This window comes from Lathyrus oleraceus, chromosome 3 (genome assembly GCF_024323335.1).
Source record: "Lathyrus oleraceus cultivar Zhongwan6 chromosome 3, CAAS_Psat_ZW6_1.0, whole genome shotgun sequence".
NCBI lineage: Eukaryota > Viridiplantae > Streptophyta > Magnoliopsida > Fabales > Fabaceae > Lathyrus > Lathyrus oleraceus.
In genome coordinates, this window is record NC_066581.1 from 320,967,262 (window position 1) to 320,987,339 (window position 20,078).

Below are 20,078 nucleotides of genomic sequence, written 5' to 3' on the forward strand. Positions count from 1 at the left end.
AACATTTGTTTTCCACATCCCTATGCTTCCGATCTTATCGTATTAAAGACACAATTATAATATTTGTCTTCCACATCTTTGAAATCGTAATGAATCATCTAATGAAATAGATACATAAAATATGAAATAATGTATTATTAAGTGTTAATGATTTAAATTTTTTAATAAAATGAATAAACAAAAAAATATTTAAAATTTGATATAAAAATATAATAAATACATAACAAAATTAAAAGGAAAAAAAACAAATGTAAACAAACATAAAAAAATTATAATAAATAAATAAAAAAGTGCAGTGACTAATAATTTGTAATTTATATTAAATATAAATATTTGAAAATAATTTGAAGGTGAAAAATAATTATAATATATTGATAAAAATAATAAAAAAAAATCACAAAAGAGATGCAATAAGTAACACAAAAGAAAATAAATAATTTCAAAATACTAAAATTAAACTAAAAATATTTTGATAAATATAATAATTTTTAAATATAATAATTCTCTCTAATTCAGAAAGATGCAAAAATATTTTTTGAAGGAGTTTTGCTTCTCTATTCTCTCCTCCTCTTCCTTCTAAAATTTGAATAAAATATATTTAATAAAAGTATTTCCCTCTCCCCACCCCCTTTTCTATATCTACCCGTACCCCGAAACAAACACACAAGAAAAAAAGACTAATTAAATAAAAAAAATTAATAATTGATGATATTAATTTTGAAAGAGCTTAATATATTGGTGCATTTTGTGCCTTTAACTTTTCATCTTTAAAATAAAAATTAAAATAACTGAACTTAGGGACAGTTTGTTCATTTTTTTAATAACTTTTATATTATAACATATTCTTGTTGTAAAAAAAAATTATAAAGAGTTTAACAAAAATATGCTTCAAATAAAATACTAATTTAAGTAGTTTATTTTATAAAATAATAATTAAAATATTTTATCTTTTTGGTATGATTTTTCTTGAATATTAAAATTTTAAAAAAATAATTAAATTTAAAAGTATTTTGAATGACTTTTTACAAAAATAATATTTGCATTTGTTTTTAAAAAATTATTAATTTTGACAATATTTTAATCTTTATTATATATTTATGCTATTAAATATTTAATTAAACTTTAACATTTATTATTAATAGATTAGATGAAAATTTAAAATTTATTTAACGAATTTTTCGGTGTGAATTTTAAAATTTTCATGGATTAAATTTTTATTAAATAATATATTTAATATATTATGTTTGCAAAGAAGAAGTAGCTCAAGTGAGTTAATTTAGCTAAAAGTAAAAGAGATATTGAAATTTCAAATCTTTTTTAGAAATTAATTTTGTCTTACCTTTTTTATAAAATCAACTTTTAAAATAAAAATGGTATATTTTATAATAAAGATATATTCGAATCACGTATTATTATTTTTAGCTTGATGTGAGATTTTGACCATTATAAAACAAACACTCTCTAATTATTATGCCACTAATGGAATTTTTCTACAATAATTCCTGCCTTTTTATTTATTAAAATTTTATTATTTTTTATTAAAAAGTTTAATGGTTTTGTAAAGACTGACATGAAGAAGACTAGTCAGCATTTATTTATATACTTATTTACACTTATTTTTATTTTTTTTATAAATGCATATTTATACTATTGCATAATTGTAATAATATAAAAAATTGTTGATTCTGTATAGAGAAGAAGAGTAGTAGTGAATCAAGCGAAATGGATCAGATTTTGGGGAAGGTTGGTTCTTACTGGTTCAGTCGGAAAGCCAACAAGGAACTTAACTCCGTCGGTAATGATTTCAGTGTACGTACTTCTTCAAACCCTAAAATCTCTTTCGTTTCTTTCTTCAATTCTATGCAAATGCAATATCTTGCTTAATCTATGATTCTTCGTTTTTGTTAGAATTGTTTTGTTGATTATTTATTCCCTTTTCGGATTCAGATAGCGACGTAGAAAGATCTTAGATATCAGATTTTAATCGGTTTAATTTGATCTTAAACAACTTAATGTGAAGATTAGGTTTCATTTGGTAAAAAGGAATTGGGGGAGGGAGTGTAAAATTCAGTTTATTAAGAAATTTTGTTGTTTGTTAATGTGTGAACAAGAAGAGATATCTCAAGCCTCATCCGTCGAATTATTTGATTTAAGTTCCAGTTGAAATGCTAGACGCGGAAAATAAAGATGCACGGTGACTTTTGTTTATAGATTGATACCGTTTGTGTAATATTATGTTTCTAGGAACGATGTAACTTGTGTCTATAGATTGATATCATTTGTGGAAGATTTTGGTTATAGTATTGAGAAAACTTTGTTCAATATGTTGCAAGCTAAAAATGCTACTGCTATTAGTTTTGATGGTGCTATTGTTTCCGTTAGATTGTGGAAAATGTTAATAAGTAGATTTCACTGCTTCATTGATGTTTATATTAACACCTTTCTGTTGGTTTTTATTAGTCGCTGTCAAGTAGCATTGAAGGAGGAACCAAATGGTTTGTTAACAAATTAAAAGGTTTGTATCTCTATAATATTTCTATGTGCTGCTTAATCAGATTACTTTGTTTGGACACTTATTGAATTGAAAATCATACTTATTAAATAATGGTTTACTCTCTATCAGGCCTATTCTTTATTCATTAAGGTCCTGTTTGATAAACAAGTCGATTGAATACTTTAGACATAGGTGCTTATCTTATAAGCCCTTATATATTAGTCTCTTATATAATAAAAGAGAAAATAAAGAGAAGTTGTTTTCATATAAGCTTTAAGTTTTTTTTGGATAAATTGCTTAAACACTTGTCATATAAAATGCTTATGTATAAGCTACTTTTATAACAAAGATAAAATGAAATAAAACTGTTTTCATATAAGCTATAAGTTGCTTTCATAAATTATCATGGAAAGTTTATGACAATAAACTACCACTTATGAACATCTCCATAAGTTTTTTCATAAGCTCTTCCAAATAGCATCACTAATGCTTATGTCAGGAGAAAAGTCTGAGTATGTTAATCCAAACGGGAGCTTAAACCTGAGAACAAGTATTTATGCTAGTAGATAAATCCAAATAAGTCAATACAAACGGGCCATAATACTACCCTCTAACATTGTAAAAAAAATGACTTTGCAGGAAAGATGCAAAAGCCGTTAACGGAGTTGCTAAAGGAGTATGATCTACCAATTGGAATCTTCCCACGCGATGCAACAAACTATGAATTCAATGAAGAAACAAGAAAGTTGGTTGTTTACATTCCTCAAGTGTGTGAAGTCGGCTACAGAGATTCATCGGTATTGCGTTTCACTACCAGCGTGTCTGGTTACCTGGAGAAAGGAAAGCTAACAGAGATAGAGGGTATGAAGACCAAAGTGTTGGTGTGGGTGAAAGTTACCGCCATTTCATCTGAGGGACCAAAGCTTTATTTCACTGCTGGCATGAAGAAAACAAGGAAAAGGGAAGCATATGAGGTTTCTAGAGATGGTGTAATCATAGATAAATTCTAAAATTCGAATGTGTTAAGTATTGATTAATATCGTTTTGTTAATAGTTAGACTGTATAATGTACGTTCTTTCTTGTGGAACATTTTATTTGATGTTGAATGTTGTGATATGGTTGAAATTGAACCTCTATTTGGTTATAATAAAGATGTTTCAGTTTTTTCTGTTTGTTGCTATTCAGTACGTTTGCTATAATGATATAGTTGAACAGAGGCATTGATTTGCAATGGAGAAGGAAAAGTGGGAAAAAGATTGCACCAGCCGGGAATCGAACCCGGGTCTGTACCGTGGCAGGGTACTATTCTACCACTAGACCACTGGTGCTTTTGTTGTTGTAACTATTCTCTTATATTTTAAATTATCAAAATAATTATTCCGTACATAAAAATTTAGGAGCAGGGGATAATGTCTAGATCCAAATAGAGAAAACTTGTAAATTAATGAAAGGGTTTTGAATTATCTAATAAGACTAAACTGCAAATTTATTAGAGTAGAATGAATTTGGAATGAAGGGATCTCTATACTATTTTTACTGCAAATAGTAGATACAATTGAAGGTTTCTCAAAGAGTGGGTACAATGTAAACATAATTTTTCACCCCTTCTCTTTTCAAACTTTAACGAATACGTCTTTTCTTTTTGATACAATTTTAGGCGGATGTTTGATTTTGAATTTTTTTTATTGATAAGCTAAACTATTCATAATTGATTTAAAATGTGTTTGACAAGTTTTGTTATTTTTGAGTAAAATTGGTTATATATATTTTGGAATCGATTCTACTTGAATTTGATATTTATAGCTTTTAACAGTAAAAGTAATTTGTATATTAAAATTTATTGTTCAATTTATTTTTGCAAAACTTTTTTTTATAACTGTAGCAATAGTAGCTTCCAAACAAAATCCATCATTCGTTCATCGCAACACGGTTCTGATAACTAACGTCATCGGTCCAGTCTCCGTATTCAATCATGAAGATCATCCTTTCTAGAATATGTAATTTGATTATGGTGACCTCTTCAACGGCCTCCTCTCGCAAAATTTTCATCTCTCTGTCGGTCGGCTAGGGAACTTCCTAGGTTCTCTTGTCGTTCAAACCTTCTCATCAATAATAACAAGGTCAAATTTCAAAACAACTATCACCAATGCTTACGATTCCTTCTCTATCTCTCCATCGTCAACGAGAAACATGCCCATCTCCTCTCACCAACTCAACTACTAGAGGATTATCCCTCATGAAAGAATCGTTTAAGAAAGCTACAAAGAGATATGCCACATGATCAAAAATGAAAGGCGAAGAAGGGGAGTTGAAAGAATAGAGACTCATTTGGGGTTCAAAGATAGTGAAAAGGTGGGCGATATCCCCAAAAAAGTATTTCATTAATAATAACGACCAGAATATCCAATCATGAAGTATCAAGGATTCTAATCAACTAGGGAAACTAGTGTGATATCTTATATGTCGATCTCTTTAAAGAGTTAGTGTTAGAAACATGGCAATTACCACCTTACACAGACACCTGTTTGCAAGCGTTCAATGACTTCGTAACACATCCTTGGGGAAACATAGAGTTGATGGCCACTCTTGGAGAATGAAGAAATGTGAGACTGGTAGACGTATAGTTCTTGGTGATCCCCTAGAAAAATGTTTACAACTATAACTTGGGAAGACCCTTTTTCGCAACTCTTGACATTGTCACTTCTAACCTAAAGATGAAGTACCACAATGTTCACAAAGAATTGGTAATTGTCCATAATGACTTGACAAGATCCCTTCAAATACATGAGAATTACTAAAATACCTGATTGCGATGACTCTTTGACATGAGGAGAAGTTGAAGAAATCCAACCCCTTCAAGCGACACTAGTTAGACATCAATATCATAGATTTTGATGTACATTTAGACAGGACCATGTTGAAGAATGAATGCGGTCTCATGGTGGAAGCAAGAATGGAGAGATCAGTTCCATGTGGTGAATTCATAGCCTTCAAGCATGATGAAAATCACGCTATGACAATAAAAATAGAAGTATGCCTCCCTAGATCCTTAGAAAGAAACCTCGTGAAATGCTGTAAGGCCAACACTGATCTCTTCATTGTCTCTCTAGATGAGGTGCCCGACATAGACCCCTATTGTGCCTGTCATTAGTCAATCATTGAACCCTTTGTCTAGTATGTGGCCAAGAGAAAAGGGCGTCAGTCGTCAGAAAAAATGGAGGCTTCTAGGAACACCATTTGAGGACTTCTTCAAGCTATGTTTATTTATGAATTAAAGTATATTAAGTGGTTATCGAATGTAGTCCTAGTCAAGAAAGCATCAGGAAAATAGAGAACGTGTGTTGACTACTGAAAGACCTTGACATAATCTCAACTCATTGGGTATAATTGCAAAGGGGAAATTCTCAAGTGATTCATGACCCTAACCTCAAACCCATTAAAAGGAAGTCTGAAACCCATTCTAGAGAATAGACATTCATGAAGGGGAAACTCACACCCATCAAAACGACTACATAGTATTTTGTTGGGATCTACATGTAACATCGTCCAATTAGAGGATGGTCCTACATATTGGTAAGAGTTATTTATCTGACGTGCCTTATTGGAGATAAATGTCATAACCAAGATATCTTGTTCCACCCAGGGGAGCTAAGATGCATGAACGAAGAGCTTAAGAGTCAATGTCCCTTTCGTACCATTTCTTCCTCACTGTCAATAGATGAAAAATTATGAATTTAAGTACTGAAGCATGATTGGGAATCTATCCATAACCTAACATAGTTGTCACTCGATTCACGACCATAAAGATGCATATAGGCCTTAATATAAATATGGGCCTTAGAATCACCCTTGTGCACCTCTAAAGTCTTTGGGTATGACATAGAGAGCTCATTGAAGATGAACCAATGAGCAACATACCTAGTATTAATCCTAAATAAAGTGAATTCCTCCTCTCTAGACACGCCTATTTTGAGATTTTTTTCACTTCCACGACATCCTCCAACTCCTCGTCATCCTCACTTAGACTCCTCGCAGTGTCATAAGTTACAACTTACATTGATCTTTATAAAATCCACAGAATATTGCCTTACATCTAAAGGAGATACCTCTCATATTTCTAGGTTTATCACTTTGGTTCGTGAGAAGGAGTTACTTATTGCATCATCACTTAACAACTATATAAAGGGAATGCTTGAATTTCTTATATTGGTCATATCTAGAAATGAACAGAAACAACAAGAAGGGTAAATAAAGAAAGTGTTGCCTTAAGTGTTTGTAGAGTTTGATTTAAAGAAATGAAAGCAAAACCACCAATGACCCAAAAATGATGCATGGATAAAGATAATGATTGAGGAAAGGGAAAATATCACTATAAAGTGAAAATCATAGGAAAGATTAGAAGGTATGAAACTCTAGAGCAAAAGAAGCGAAATGAGCAACTTATTGCATTCCACCAACTTATAGGTAGTCATGGATGTCTAGATCTATGGTCAGAATTCAACGGGACATCAAAAGATGTTGTCCCTAGCTTAGTTCAACCTCAGTTACATAATGGTGTTGGACAAGTGACTCCAAGCACAATAGAGGGGGAGATGAATTATGGTATTCAAAATGCGTGATTAATTTAAAAGTTTTATTACTTAAAAAGAAAATTATGTTAGTATCCACAATATGGAGTTGTATAGAGAACGAATAGGACTATACAAGAGACAGAACCATGATCAACGAGACTAATGTGGCTAAGCACTTTTGGGTAGAGGCAGTCAACAACATGCTATATTCAGAACATGATATCCATAAGAAATATTCTGGGTAATACTCCTTATGAATTGTGGAAGAATCTGAAGCCTAACATTTCATATTTTCATCCTTTTGGATGTTCCTGTTTTATGTTGAACACTAAGGAGAATCTAAGCAAGTTTGATTCTAAGGCACAAAAGTGAATTATGTGAGAATACTTTCAACACTCAAAAGGCTATTGAGTATACAATACTAAGACATAGATTGTTGAAGAATCAATACATGCCAAATTTGATGATAAGCTTGACTTTAAAAAGTCAAAGCTAGTTGAGAAATTTGCAGATCTGGAGATCACTTATTTAGATTTTGAAGGAAAGACTTCAGTGAAGGAGAATTGCGGTCCAAAACGCAGCGGAAATTAAAATTTCTCCTTTAGAGATCCTTACGAATGGTCATGATCAGTGATAGAATATTTACCTCTTGTGACGATTGAAAGCTTTGGTGCAGATCTCTTGTAACGATCAAAACCCTTTGATGCAGATCCACGAAACGATCACGAACGTTGAACGATGACAACGTCTCTACTCAGTCCACACGAACGGATTCCTTCAATCTCAGTGCTAGCTGGTACGAATGAAGGCTTTGAGTGAGAGAGAGAGAGAGTGAGAGAAAACGAAAATAATGCAACCGTAAATTTTTGCTTCTGCACAAGGGTTCTATTTATAGAACCACTTGTGTGGGCTTCAAGCTAAAAGCCCACTTAAGTGTATTTTGGCCCATATCTTATAATATGCCCAAAATCACTTAAGCTCATGGTACCTTACCATATTTCGTATTCTATTCAAGTACATCGTACCTTACGATGCTCTATAACTCACTTAAGGGCACCGTACCTTACGATATTCCTTAGTTACTCTATCTCTCATCAATCCGTCCTTTGTGTGTGACCCTGTAGGTTTTCGTGACGTTGGCAATTATATTAAATCACGCATTTAACATAATAAACAGTGAGCGGTATCTAGCAACATATCACTGCTACCCAAGACACGAAAATGTCATGTGATCTGACAATTCCTTCTGTGATAATACTTATGTGTATAATTACCCTTTTGCCCTTATGTCTATATTGAACACAAGGCATAGACCGTGTCATCCTTGTTCAGTTCAATATTGGGCCCATAGACATTTATCCTGTTACCCAGGATGGGCAAATTCCATCTAGGACACTCATGTCCCTCAGCATGCTTTGTGGAGTACCCATTAACTGTCTTTATGGTTATCCAGTTACGGACAACGTTGGATCAGCAATAAAGCACTCGACTCTACATCTAGGATCCATAGTGGTTTCAGCTCGAAGAGTGGAATACACTATTATCACCATGAGAATAACGTATGACACTTTGCATAACTTTCTATATAGTATTCTCATAGCGGGTCAATCCGGTATAAATATTACTCCTAATATTCATACCTATATTTAAGACTTGATAACTCTTTATCCATGATCCATGAGATGTGATCATCAGTCTACAAACATAATAGTCTTAATGCTTTAATGTTATCCCACTTCACACTAAAGCTCGACTACGGATACTTTAAGAATAGTGTCCTTATGTTTAATGTGTTCTCATGATTAAGTCACACTTAATACATTAAACGGACTAGCTATTCTAGGGACTTTATTAAACAAACGTAATAAAGAAAATGCCTTTTATTATTAATAAATAATTCGATACAAGTACCAAAAGTATTGGCCTCTAGGGCTTACACCAACATTCAGTAGCCAAAAAAGCTGAAGCAAAAGACTATGAAGCTCCTCAACCAGAAGATGTTGAAGCTCAGACTCCTCTGAGAAGGCACATGCAAAGATCTTCACATTCTGGAGAATTGATTTTGGGAGACAAGTATGAACTTGTTAGAACTAGATCCTCTTTCAAACCTTCTGAAGAGACTCTTCTGGGTTTGGTGTCTCCAATAGAGCCTACATCAATTGATGAAGCTCTTCTAGACATATAATGGATTATGGATATGCAAGAGGAACTCAATCAATTCTCCATAAATGACGTGTGGAATCTGGTGCCAAGGCCCAAAGGAACTCACGTTATTGGAACAAAGTGGGTCTTCATAAACAAGTTAAACGAACAAGGAGAGGTAGTAAGAAACAAGGCTCGACTAGTAGCACAAGGTTATAGTCAGAAAGAAGGGATTGACTATACCGAAACCTTTGCACCAGTTTCTAGGTTAAAGTCTATTCGTCTCTTAATTTCATTTGTTGTTAATCATAACATCATCTTATATCAGATGGATGTTAAGAGTTCATTTCTCAATGATTACATTACTGAAGAAATGTATGTACACCAACCCTCTGGTTTTGAAAATCCTAAAAATCCAGATTTCATTTTCAAACTGAAGAAATCATTGTATGGTTTGAAACAAGCTCCTAGAGCATGGTATGAAATACTAAGCAGTTTTCTATTAGGAAATGATTTCACCAGAGGGAAAGTTTATACAATATTATTCTGTAAGTCATTCAAAAATGACATTCTTGTTGTTCAAATTTACGTTGACAATATCATATTTGGTTCTTCTAATGCTACTTTGTGCAAGGAATTTGTTAAGTCTATGCAAGCAGAATTTGAAATGAGTTTGATGGGAGAACTCAAGTTCTTTTTGTGGATTCAAATCAATCAAAGCCTAGAAGGAATGTACATCCATCAGAGCAAGTACACCAAAGAACTTCTGAAGAAGTTTGACATGTCAGAATGCAGTATTTCAAAGACTCTTATGCATCCTACATGCATCCTTGAGAAGGGTGAGATAAGTGTTAAGGTAGAACAAAAGGTATACAAAGGTATGATTGGTTCTCTCTTATACTTGACTGCTTCTAGACCTGACATTTTTTTAGTGTTTGTTTATGTGCTCGCTTCTAATCAGATCCTAGAGAGTCCCAATTAACAGTTGTTAAGAAGATCTTCAGGTATATGAAAGGTACGGTTAACCTTGGCTTGTGTTATAGAAAATATAAAGATTACAAGCTAGTGGGTTATTGTGATACTGATTACACTGGAGATAGACTTGAGAGGAAAAACACTTATGTAAGTTGTCAGTTTCTGGGAGATAACCCGATCTCATGGTCCAGCAAAAGGCAATCAACAATAGCACTTTCAATTACTGAAGCTGAATATATAGCAGTCTCTAGATGCAGTACCCAGATGCTCTAGATGAAAAGTCAGCTAGAATATTTCTAGATATATGAGAGTAACATTCATATACTCTGTGATAATACTTCTGTTGTTTTTTTATCTAAGAATCACATTTTGCATTCTAGAGCAAAACATATTGAGATAAAGCATCATTTTATACGTGACTATGTTCAAAAGGGAATTTTAAATATAAAATTTATTGATACATACAATCAATGGGTTGATATCTTTACAAACCCCCTTGCTGAAGATAGATTCCTTTTCATTCTGAAAAAAAAAATTGAAAATGGACTTATGTCCAGAATGAAAAAGATGTTTTTCTCAGAATGTTAATCTCTCATAATTGAAAAATGAGACTCTGAGATTTGTTTGTTGTTCTGAACGTGTGAGTCTTCTGAAGTGAGAAGGTTTCATAAGTTCATATGTATCCAATCAGAGTTTATTTGGTTTAACAAATCTGCTTTATGGATATTGAACAACTTTTCATTAAATAGTTGTCAATCAGTCTTGAATAATGGAACCGTTTTTAAGACAGTTGTCTTAGAAAACTGAATTGTTTCTGACGTCTGATGTTTGGGTGAATATACCTTGGGATTAGGTAAAATTCTTTCATGTTTTACCCCCTTATCAGATTTTTTGCTGCTTGCTTTATATTTGTCATTATTCCACCACCCTCACAAACTATTTATGGAATCCTAACCTCCATCATCATACCAATAACTCAACCATTCTTTCCATCTTTTATCTTATCCCAACCAGAAAACTCGCCATCTATAATTCCTTCTAAAACCCCTCAACCATCTAACCCTTCTCACCCTGACGCACCCATTGTCGAATCAGATGTTGATTCTGACATTGAGTCAGATGTTGAGCTTATAGCCCTACTAGATAGAACACATCCGTCCTACTATGTCCAAACAACCTCTCAAACCAACATTAACCCTACACCCTTGGATGAACTGTTTACTCAATTTAAAGGCGGTGTTACTGGCAGACTCAACGCTCTTACTAAGGCTTACACTTCTAACTCAAACCTCTCTAAAGTTTGTGTTATGACCAACAACTTCAGAAGTTAGATAGAAGTCAGCTCTGAAGTGTTGGAGATTGTGTGCCTGAAGGAAGCCCAAATAAAATTCCACGCCAAACTCTCTGGTATAGTTGAACCTTTACTTCAGAAGTTCCCTTAAACACTTCTGCTTTCTACACCTGTAGCGACTCCACCGCCTTCTCTAGACCATAATACTATGGTTCCTTCTGAGACTTCTCTTGAAGTTGGAAGTAACTCTGGACTCATGAAGATTGTGGCTAAAAAGGAATTCATTTTGAAGACTTTGGAGCATCTGAAGGCTGAGAATTCTGGAGCATCATTTTGAAGACTTTGTGACGAGATTGATATCCAGACTTCCTAACACTCAAGCAAGGAGTCTGAATGAAATACTTATGTACCCAAGTTGTTACATTCTAGGAAGTTACTCCAACCCTTACAATCAGGCTTCTGCCTCAACGGGAAGATAGTAATTAGACTTCTGCCTTATGGGAAGATGGTAACAACCAGGATTCTGCCTTATAGAAAGTTATTTATTTCATGTTGATTGAGATTTTTATATGTGTTAAGATTATTTTAAGTCTTAAATTCAATGGGAGCTTGCAAACCTAACTCTGACATTCTAAGCTGAAAAATAATTTTTAATTGTATAAAATTCAGGGGGAGCTTATAAACCTCGTTATGATATTTTTATGTGATTAAACATAGTAAAAATTGTTTATCAAAATACATGGTTTTGTCATCATAAAAAGGGGGAGATTGTAAGAGCAAGATTTAGTTCTACGTTTGACCTTTAGTTTTGATGATAACAATGCATTATTTTTTAGAGAACAATTTTGTACACTAATGGTTTTTATCTAGTGTGTAGATTTTGCTAATAGGTTCTAACTCTGAAGCATTGACGTGTGACGTCATCAGATTCTGGAATCAACACACTGTGACTCTGAAGAGATACAAGTGTTTTACAAGATGCTGTCAAGTTCTAGAAAACTCTTAGACAATGGTTCTGATGAATGTTTGTGCTAAAGCTTCTGACTGCGACTCTGATTGAAGAGTCTCTGAGGGATTGTCTGCATTCAAGATTCTGCGCTCAAGTTCTGAAGATTTTGAAAAATAAGATCTGAAGACCAGGTTCTGTGGAACCGTGTCAAGACTTTGAAGACCAAGGTTCTGAAGATTTTGTCAACTAGTCTCTTGATCCTTCTAAGCATGCTTTAACATCATTTCATCATAAGGCTCTGAAGATTAAAAGATAAGATCAAAAGGTTTTGCATTAGAATAATAGTACACAGTACAAGATCACCATTCCTTTCACTATGCAGATTTTGTGGGCTAAGGACATTACTATTGTAGCATTTTGTCTCCTATATGCAAACTATTACACAAAGAGACAACTGAAATTTGCTATTCCAATTCTACCCTCCAACAGATCTTTTAACTGCCTATATAAAGAAGTTTTGGAAGATTGGAAGAAGTTGATAATGCTCAAGCTATTTCTTACGCTAAAACTACGCTCATACACATGCTTTTGCTGAAGGAAATATTTTCTGTGTATAGTCTTTATAAACACACAAGAGTTATTGCTCGTTATTGTTTGAGATATTCTTTGTGTAATCTACTTTCTTATAAGCATTCTTTGTAAACACAAACTTATAAATCTCAAAGTTGTTTGAGTTGTTTTCCTTGAGTGAATATGTTTTAGTTAGATATACTTAAGAAGACAAAGACGGTTTGTCTTTGTGGTGTCTGTAATCAGGTTTTGATTATAGTGGATTAAGTCCTTATTGAGAAGGTGAAATCACCTTGGTAGGGTGGATTGAAGGCAATTTCTTTAACAGCAAACCAGTATAAAAATAACTTTTTATTTTTCTTGTTTGTGTTATTGTTTTATTAAGTTGATTTTGAAAGAGCTGTTGTTTTTAGAAACCCAATGCAAACCCCTCATTTCTTGTGTTTCTTTCCACCTTCAAATTTGAGGGAGGAAATGAGAAAAATATGAAGACTTTTACGTATCTTGTGCAAAAGAGAGAGAATAGAAAATCTAATAGGGAAAGTCTAATGAGAACACATAGAATTTTGCTGACAAAGGGATAAGGCCACCAGATGAGAATATATGGACGGTGCAATGGGCAAACGACTGGTGTGAGGCAATCTAATAAATAATTATAGTTTTATATAATTATTCTTGAAATATTATTTTAGATATTTATTATCTTATTGTACATTTTTTAATATCAAAATTTCAAAAAAAACATTTAATTTTAAAACTATTTCAAATAGTTTTTTAGAATTTTTTTAAGGATTTAATTGAAATACACAGACAGTGTAAAAGGATTTTACACTGTCAGTTAATCTTAGACGTTGGATATTGAAATAAGTTTGACTTTTATTTTAAAAATCTATAAAGTAATGCAAACGGGTGATGATGATGAATCGACAGTGTAAATCTTTTTACACTGACAGTGCATAGTAATTAATCCAATTGTTTAAATATAACTTTTTAAATAAATTATGATTTTGACTATGTTTTGATTTTCAATAATATATGTTTATGTTATAAGATGTCAAAATTAATTTTTCAATTTATAAAAAATAATTTAAATTTTTTAATATTTTAAAAAACTTTTTCATAAAAATCTAATTATTTAAAATTAAAACAAACATCCATAAAATCAATTTTAATAGTCAATAAACCTTTATCACCACACTTTTTTTTACGGAGAAGAGTGTGAAGTTTGTCACCACACTTAGCTTTTATAGAAACTAGCGTTCAAACGGGCACTCCATGCTCGTTTGTCCACTTTTTTTATTACGCTAACGCGTGAAAATATTAACGTCTTTTTTTATAAGTTTGATTTTAATATAAATTATTTATATGATAAAAAATATGATATTTATTCATATACATATATTTATAATATGTAATATTTGCGCATTAAATTTTGTTTGAATTGAGAAAATTGCAGTGTGACGTGACTTTATTTAACCGTTTTTTTTTCAAGCAAATCAATAAATAACTCAATGTATAAAATTAAATTCTTATTTAATATTTTTGAATTTGTGTTCTTTAATGTTTTTGGTATGAGGATGTAACGGTAATAATCATCCATATTCATCTTTCTTTTATGGAAAAACCACCGTCGTATTGTTTACCAAAATCCCCTATGCACAAATATGATGTTATATAAGTATTTCCTCTCTCTCTCTACCATGATTATCAAGCTAGTATTATGTTTTAACTTAATAATTTTAATTTAAATAATTTGTATATTAAACCTTTTTGATATGAACTCTCATGTCCGGCCATCCGCTTTTTTTTAAGGGGTGTTTGTTTCCAAGATTCATAAAAAAAATTCCATGAATAAATTACCTAAAAAAATAAAGATTTAATTTCCGAGTACTTTTCTAAAAATGAATTTAGTATATTGTTTGATATAATCTTTACAAAATGAATAGTGATATATTTTTCTCAAAAAAATTATGTGAAATTTCATGGGAAACAACATTCCCACTTTATTTTCGTAGGAGTAAAACAATAGGAATTATGAAAGTTATACAAGTTCTTTATTTATGGAATTTTGTTAAAAAAAACAATTTTGTAACAAATATGGGAATAATTTTTTTCACCCATGTATTTTCGAGAATATAATATAATTTCTAGACTTGAAAGAAATATCACCTTAAAGCACACACGCCAAAAACTATAAAACACTTTTTTTTTATTTTGGCGTATTTTTGAAATTAAATTATAAGTATCAAACGTGATATATTTATCTTGCATTCTATTTTGACAATCTATCGGTCTCAACAATTTATGATACTTATCATATACTAGTATTTCGTACAATGCTTAAAACTCAACATAGTGTTATAAGATGATGATTACCATAATTTATAAAATATTAAATAGCATAATTTGTGAAATAGGTTTATCACAATAAATCATTTATGAATTTCTGATACTCTATTCTCTCACTCCATAAACAGCAACACCATTTTTATTATGCCATTTTTTTTCTTCCGACTCCTTATGTCCCCACCATGTATTTCTTTCCATTAGTAATAGGTAGTTACTTCTCAACATTTTACATTGCCACTTGTTAAGTTTGAAAAAAGAACAATTAGAGTACTACACTTTCTTGTTTTATTTTTATTGATCCCTGCATTTTTATGATAAGAAGTGAATTGAACAATTTAAACAAACACAAAGCAGATTTTATTTTTTAAAGTATGAACATGCAGCAATAATGAAATACATAATTTAAGAAGTTTTGATATTCTTTATAAGCAAGAGTTTACATTAATAGTGAATGTTTAAGAAAACAAACTATCAGACTTCAAAGTAAGTATATTAAGTTATAGGGAAAGATAGTGAATGTCTTATCTAACATGTAATAACGGCTAACAAAAGCATAATATTTTTTATTTTTTTCCTTCACAACCTTTACATGTTGCTAGATTTTGATTGCTAGGAAGGATAAGAATAATTATGTTTTGTTTCAAGCAACTCCTTTCATTTGCGTAGACTGCAGTTACGGTATATAAAAATAATTATCAACTTTACTGCAGAGTATCCACAAAATATCATCAAAACAACCATTACAAACACAAAAACCTTTATATGATGGAAAAATTCATATCAATTTAAAATGAAAAATAAAAGTATTTACATTGAACCTTATGGCAAGCACATTATTTTCAAGATAAAGTGGATACCAAATCAAAATTGAACATTTACAAACCACCTTGAAAATCAATGTTATTGAAGAAATAATATGAGACTAAACTATTTTAAACCTCATAAATGAAAAGAATCCGAAACTCAACATTTTTTTCATCATAATTCCTAAAAACTCTCTTCCATCTCACACATGATCTCTGCTTGTTGCAACCACGACCCTCTCCCTCTATTGACCACAAATAGCTTCTTCCATAACTATTTTCGGTAGTGGTCTCTCTCTTCATCGTAGTCCTCCAAAATTTAAATATACATAATTAATAAAAAGAATTGAAACAGACGTGGTAGAAAACTTAAATAATATAACAGATAAATTGGTATAATAATAAAAAGTGATCGAAAAAATACAAATTGTATAACTCTTCTCTAACATGTTCTTCTTAAAATTAAAATTAAGAAAAAATGATCAAACTATATCACAAAATTGGAAAAGTGAAATAAGAATGAACAAGATTAAATGCATCATTATTTACATTAAACCGGAAAGTATTGAATGACGGCGAGTGAATAGAGCATATTGTGAAAAGATTCTCTTTATCTTCTGCATTAGTATTTTCAAAGGCACAAAAGATGCATCCCTTTACTCGCTTCCTTTAATTATAACGTGCTAATGTAGTTTCATGGATGGTAACCAATTTCCATCTTTATAGCATGTCCGAGATATATCAATCTAAAAACCGTGTTATAACGTGGCAATGCAGTTACAATGAAACATTTTTGAAATAATTATAATATTTAAAGGATAAAATAGAAAATAAAATAGGTCAGACTAAAATTTGCAATCCCTATTATATATTGTTATAGAATAGATAATTTTTTCAAATTTAATTACAATATTTATAAAGTGTATGATTGAAATAAAAATAGGTGAGTCTAAAAATTAAAGGTTTATAGTTTTTGTTGATGTTCATATGAAGCAGTATAAACCAAAAGAAAGAGAACTTAAATTGTCAAAATTGTTGAATTTATATTTTTAATATAACATCTTCAGTTATGAGGTGATATAAAAAAAATTGTAGTGAAAGAAAAATATTTAGAAATTAACTAAAAGGGAGAGAGAAAAAGAAATAATTAATTCCTAAGTAAAAGAAAGTGAGAATTATTTTAAATTGAAAGATATGGAAGTTACTAATCACTTAATTCTGTAACTGATCTAAGTTATCAAGTACACAATTTTTTTAATGTGTTATTTATTTAAAAAGAAACTAAAGGGTATTTTTGGATCAAAATTAGGCCACTCCAAAATCATGTATTTCCTTTGTATATAGGTATTTTGTAAGTAAAAGAAAGTGAGAATTATTTTAAATTGAAAGATAAGGAAGTTACTAACCACTTAATTTTGTAACTATTGTAAGTTATCAACTACATAATTTTTTTAATGTTTTATTTATTTAAAAAGAAATTAAAGGATATTTTTGAATCAAAATTAGGCCACTCCAAAATTATGTATTTTCTTTGGATGATAACTAATCTTTTGGGCACCATTAACATTATCACGACTATCTTTATCTAGTATAAAATTTTCGTGAACTAGCTCATTAAGAAGTTTCATCACACTTTTTTTTATATCATGACCTAAAGACAATTTCACAAAATTATATGTAATTTTTTATTTCCGTATGGAATTAATTATATTTTAAATTTATGTACACGGTTGAAAATCTATAAAGACAACTTTATTTTTGTGTAGCATTTTTTTATACCTTTTATACTCTTATTTTATTATACTCTTTATTCTTATTGTACTATTTATATAATAACTTCCATTATATAACCTGAACTCTATTTAACCGTGTCTTTTGGATATACATCAATTATATTCTATGAAAATATTTTTAAATATTTTCTCCCCTTCTATCAAAGTTCTTTTATATATACATCCGTTCTATACAAGTATTTGTAAGTTTTCTCTCTCTTTATATCAAAGTTTGTTTCTCTTTTTATGTTTCATCTCAATATTTTTATTTTATTGTTTGTTTTGAAATTATTGAAGATGATTTTATTTCACTTTTCTATTTCATCTCAATATTATTATTATTTTATTGTTTGTTTTGAATTTGTTGAAGATGAATGCTTGACTGAATCATTACGAAGTTTAATCTCTAGAGAATAAGAGGTTATTTATTCTATGTCATGTCAGTTATTTCTAATTTATATGTCTATTGTTTTCGAGTATGGCAGTTTTGAATTACTTCATCGTCTGTTTTCTTCAAACTTTTTCAAATAAAGAGAAAAGTAAATAAAGAGAAAAAAAGATTTTTTTTTTAAAATAACCAAATTTTTCAAAAAAAAAAATCTGAAATAATCAATTTTTCAAAAAAAAACCAAAATAATCAAGTTTGATAGAGGATGTGTCAGATGAATTGCCGTACCCCCATACCAATAAAAGGAGGCGTCAGTAGCATTGACGCACATGCAGTGGGCCTCATGAGGAGGCGTCAATGCTTGTGGCGCCTGCATTGACCCTCGTGAGGAGGCGTCAATGCCTCTGGCGCCTGAGTATATTTTTAAATGTGGGTGTATGCGTCAATTCATCTGGCGCATACACCTCCTCCTATTATTTTATTTTATTTTATTTTAATTCTTTTAGTTATTTAATTTTTTTATTTTTAATATTTAATATTTATTATTTAATACATAAAAAATAATAATGAAAAAAATAAATTCATTAAATATGTAATAATTGGTTACATTGGACAGACAAAAAACTAATGACCCGCCTGATTATAACGTCCCCCGGTTCCACATCCCGGTGCGTTAGTTTGTTTCCGAGGTCTCCCACGATTTTCTTGAGGTGTTTGTGGTCTTTGGGTGCTGACCTGATCGGGCGATGGCTGGTTGGAAGGTCCGGCGGAAGTTCCGGTGGTATTTGACAGATGTGTCATCATTTGCTCCCAATATCCGGAGGGGCTCTGGTCAACGGCGCTTCCGTAATGGAGTTCGGTGTCCATGTCATCGTAGTTAGGGCGTTGGGGTTGGGTAAATTGGGGACGGTATAGTTGCCCAAATTGGGCCATTGAGTCGTTTTGAAAACGAAGCAATGGTTCCTGGGGCGTACTATAGTTAAACAGTGGTTGGGTGTTCATTGGTGGGGGGTTACGATGAAGTGACCCATATGAATCATCTGGACTATAGACGGTTGTGGTTGCGGGCTTTGATTATTGGTTTTGTGTTTTGGTGGGTGGTATGAATGGATTGCGACGTTGGATGGTTGGTTGTTGGGTGGTTGGCATGAACGGGTTGCGATGTTGGGTGTGTGGTTGTTGTGTGTATGTGGTCGGTTGATGTTGTGTGGTTGATTGTTGGGTTTAGGTGGGTTCACATTGGTGTTGGGTGGGTTCACATTGGTGTTGGATGGTGAATTGATGTGGGGCATACGATGACGAAGCAAGTTGGCACGAATCCATCAAATATTGCGGCTCAGATACAAATTGCTGAGTTGTTACAGACCTAAACCATGCCATATATTGTTGAGTCGGTCTTGCACCTTGGATGACTGGTTCGTTCAAGATGTGTTGTCGTCGATTCCTCCATTGACGACACATGTCTTTTGCAAAGTCTCTCCAGTCAGAATAATCCCACTGTGCATCGATCCTTTTTTGATGTCAATTCCCCAAACATGTGGGAGATTCTGGAGTATGTTGTAGCATTCCGAACTACAGTTTGACCCGGTCACTTTGGTGCATTTCCACTGTAGTGAATCGGATAATCGGTGTCTTCGCTGTCCACACTGCAGCATCACCATGGTTCACATCATGATTCAGACCCAGATATGGCCTTCAAACAAACTGTAAAACAATACCAAATTATTAGATGGAAAATAATTTGAGAAGTATTTTTAAATTAAAATATAGTTT

The 20,078-nt window shown here is 31.8% G+C and overlaps 1 protein-coding gene and 1 non-coding gene across 2 annotated transcripts; one reads left to right on the plus strand and one right to left on the minus strand.

Moving 5' to 3' along the window:
- The first annotated feature begins 1,592 nt into the window (after positions 1 to 1,592).
- On the plus strand, positions 1,593 to 3,663 carry LOC127127404 (uncharacterized protein At5g01610). The gene is made up of 3 exons (XM_051056585.1): positions 1,593 to 1,809; positions 2,461 to 2,515; positions 3,134 to 3,663. Exons 1-3 carry the CDS (start codon positions 1,723 to 1,725, stop codon positions 3,502 to 3,504), a joined length of 513 nt encoding a protein of 170 aa, XP_050912542.1. The 5' UTR covers positions 1,593 to 1,722; the 3' UTR covers positions 3,505 to 3,663.
- An 89-nt stretch (positions 3,664 to 3,752) lies between these two features.
- Positions 3,753 to 3,823, minus strand: TRNAG-GCC (transfer RNA glycine (anticodon GCC)). Its single transcript has one exon. It is a non-coding gene; the product is annotated as a tRNA-Gly (tRNA).
- Between the last annotated feature and the right edge of the window lie 16,255 nt (positions 3,824 to 20,078).

Excerpts from the sequence above, each read along its gene's own strand:
- LOC127127404 (XM_051056585.1), top strand. The coding sequence starts at position 1,723 with ATGGATCAGATTTTGGGGAAGGTTGGTTCTTACTGGTTCAGTCGGAAA. Across the intron at positions 1,810-2,460 it reads CCGTCGGTAATGATTTCAGT|TCGCTGTCAAGTAGCATTGA; the intron begins GTACGTACTTCT and ends GGTTTTTATTAG. Across the intron at positions 2,516-3,133 it reads GTTTGTTAACAAATTAAAAG|GAAAGATGCAAAAGCCGTTA; the intron begins GTTTGTATCTCT and ends ATGACTTTGCAG.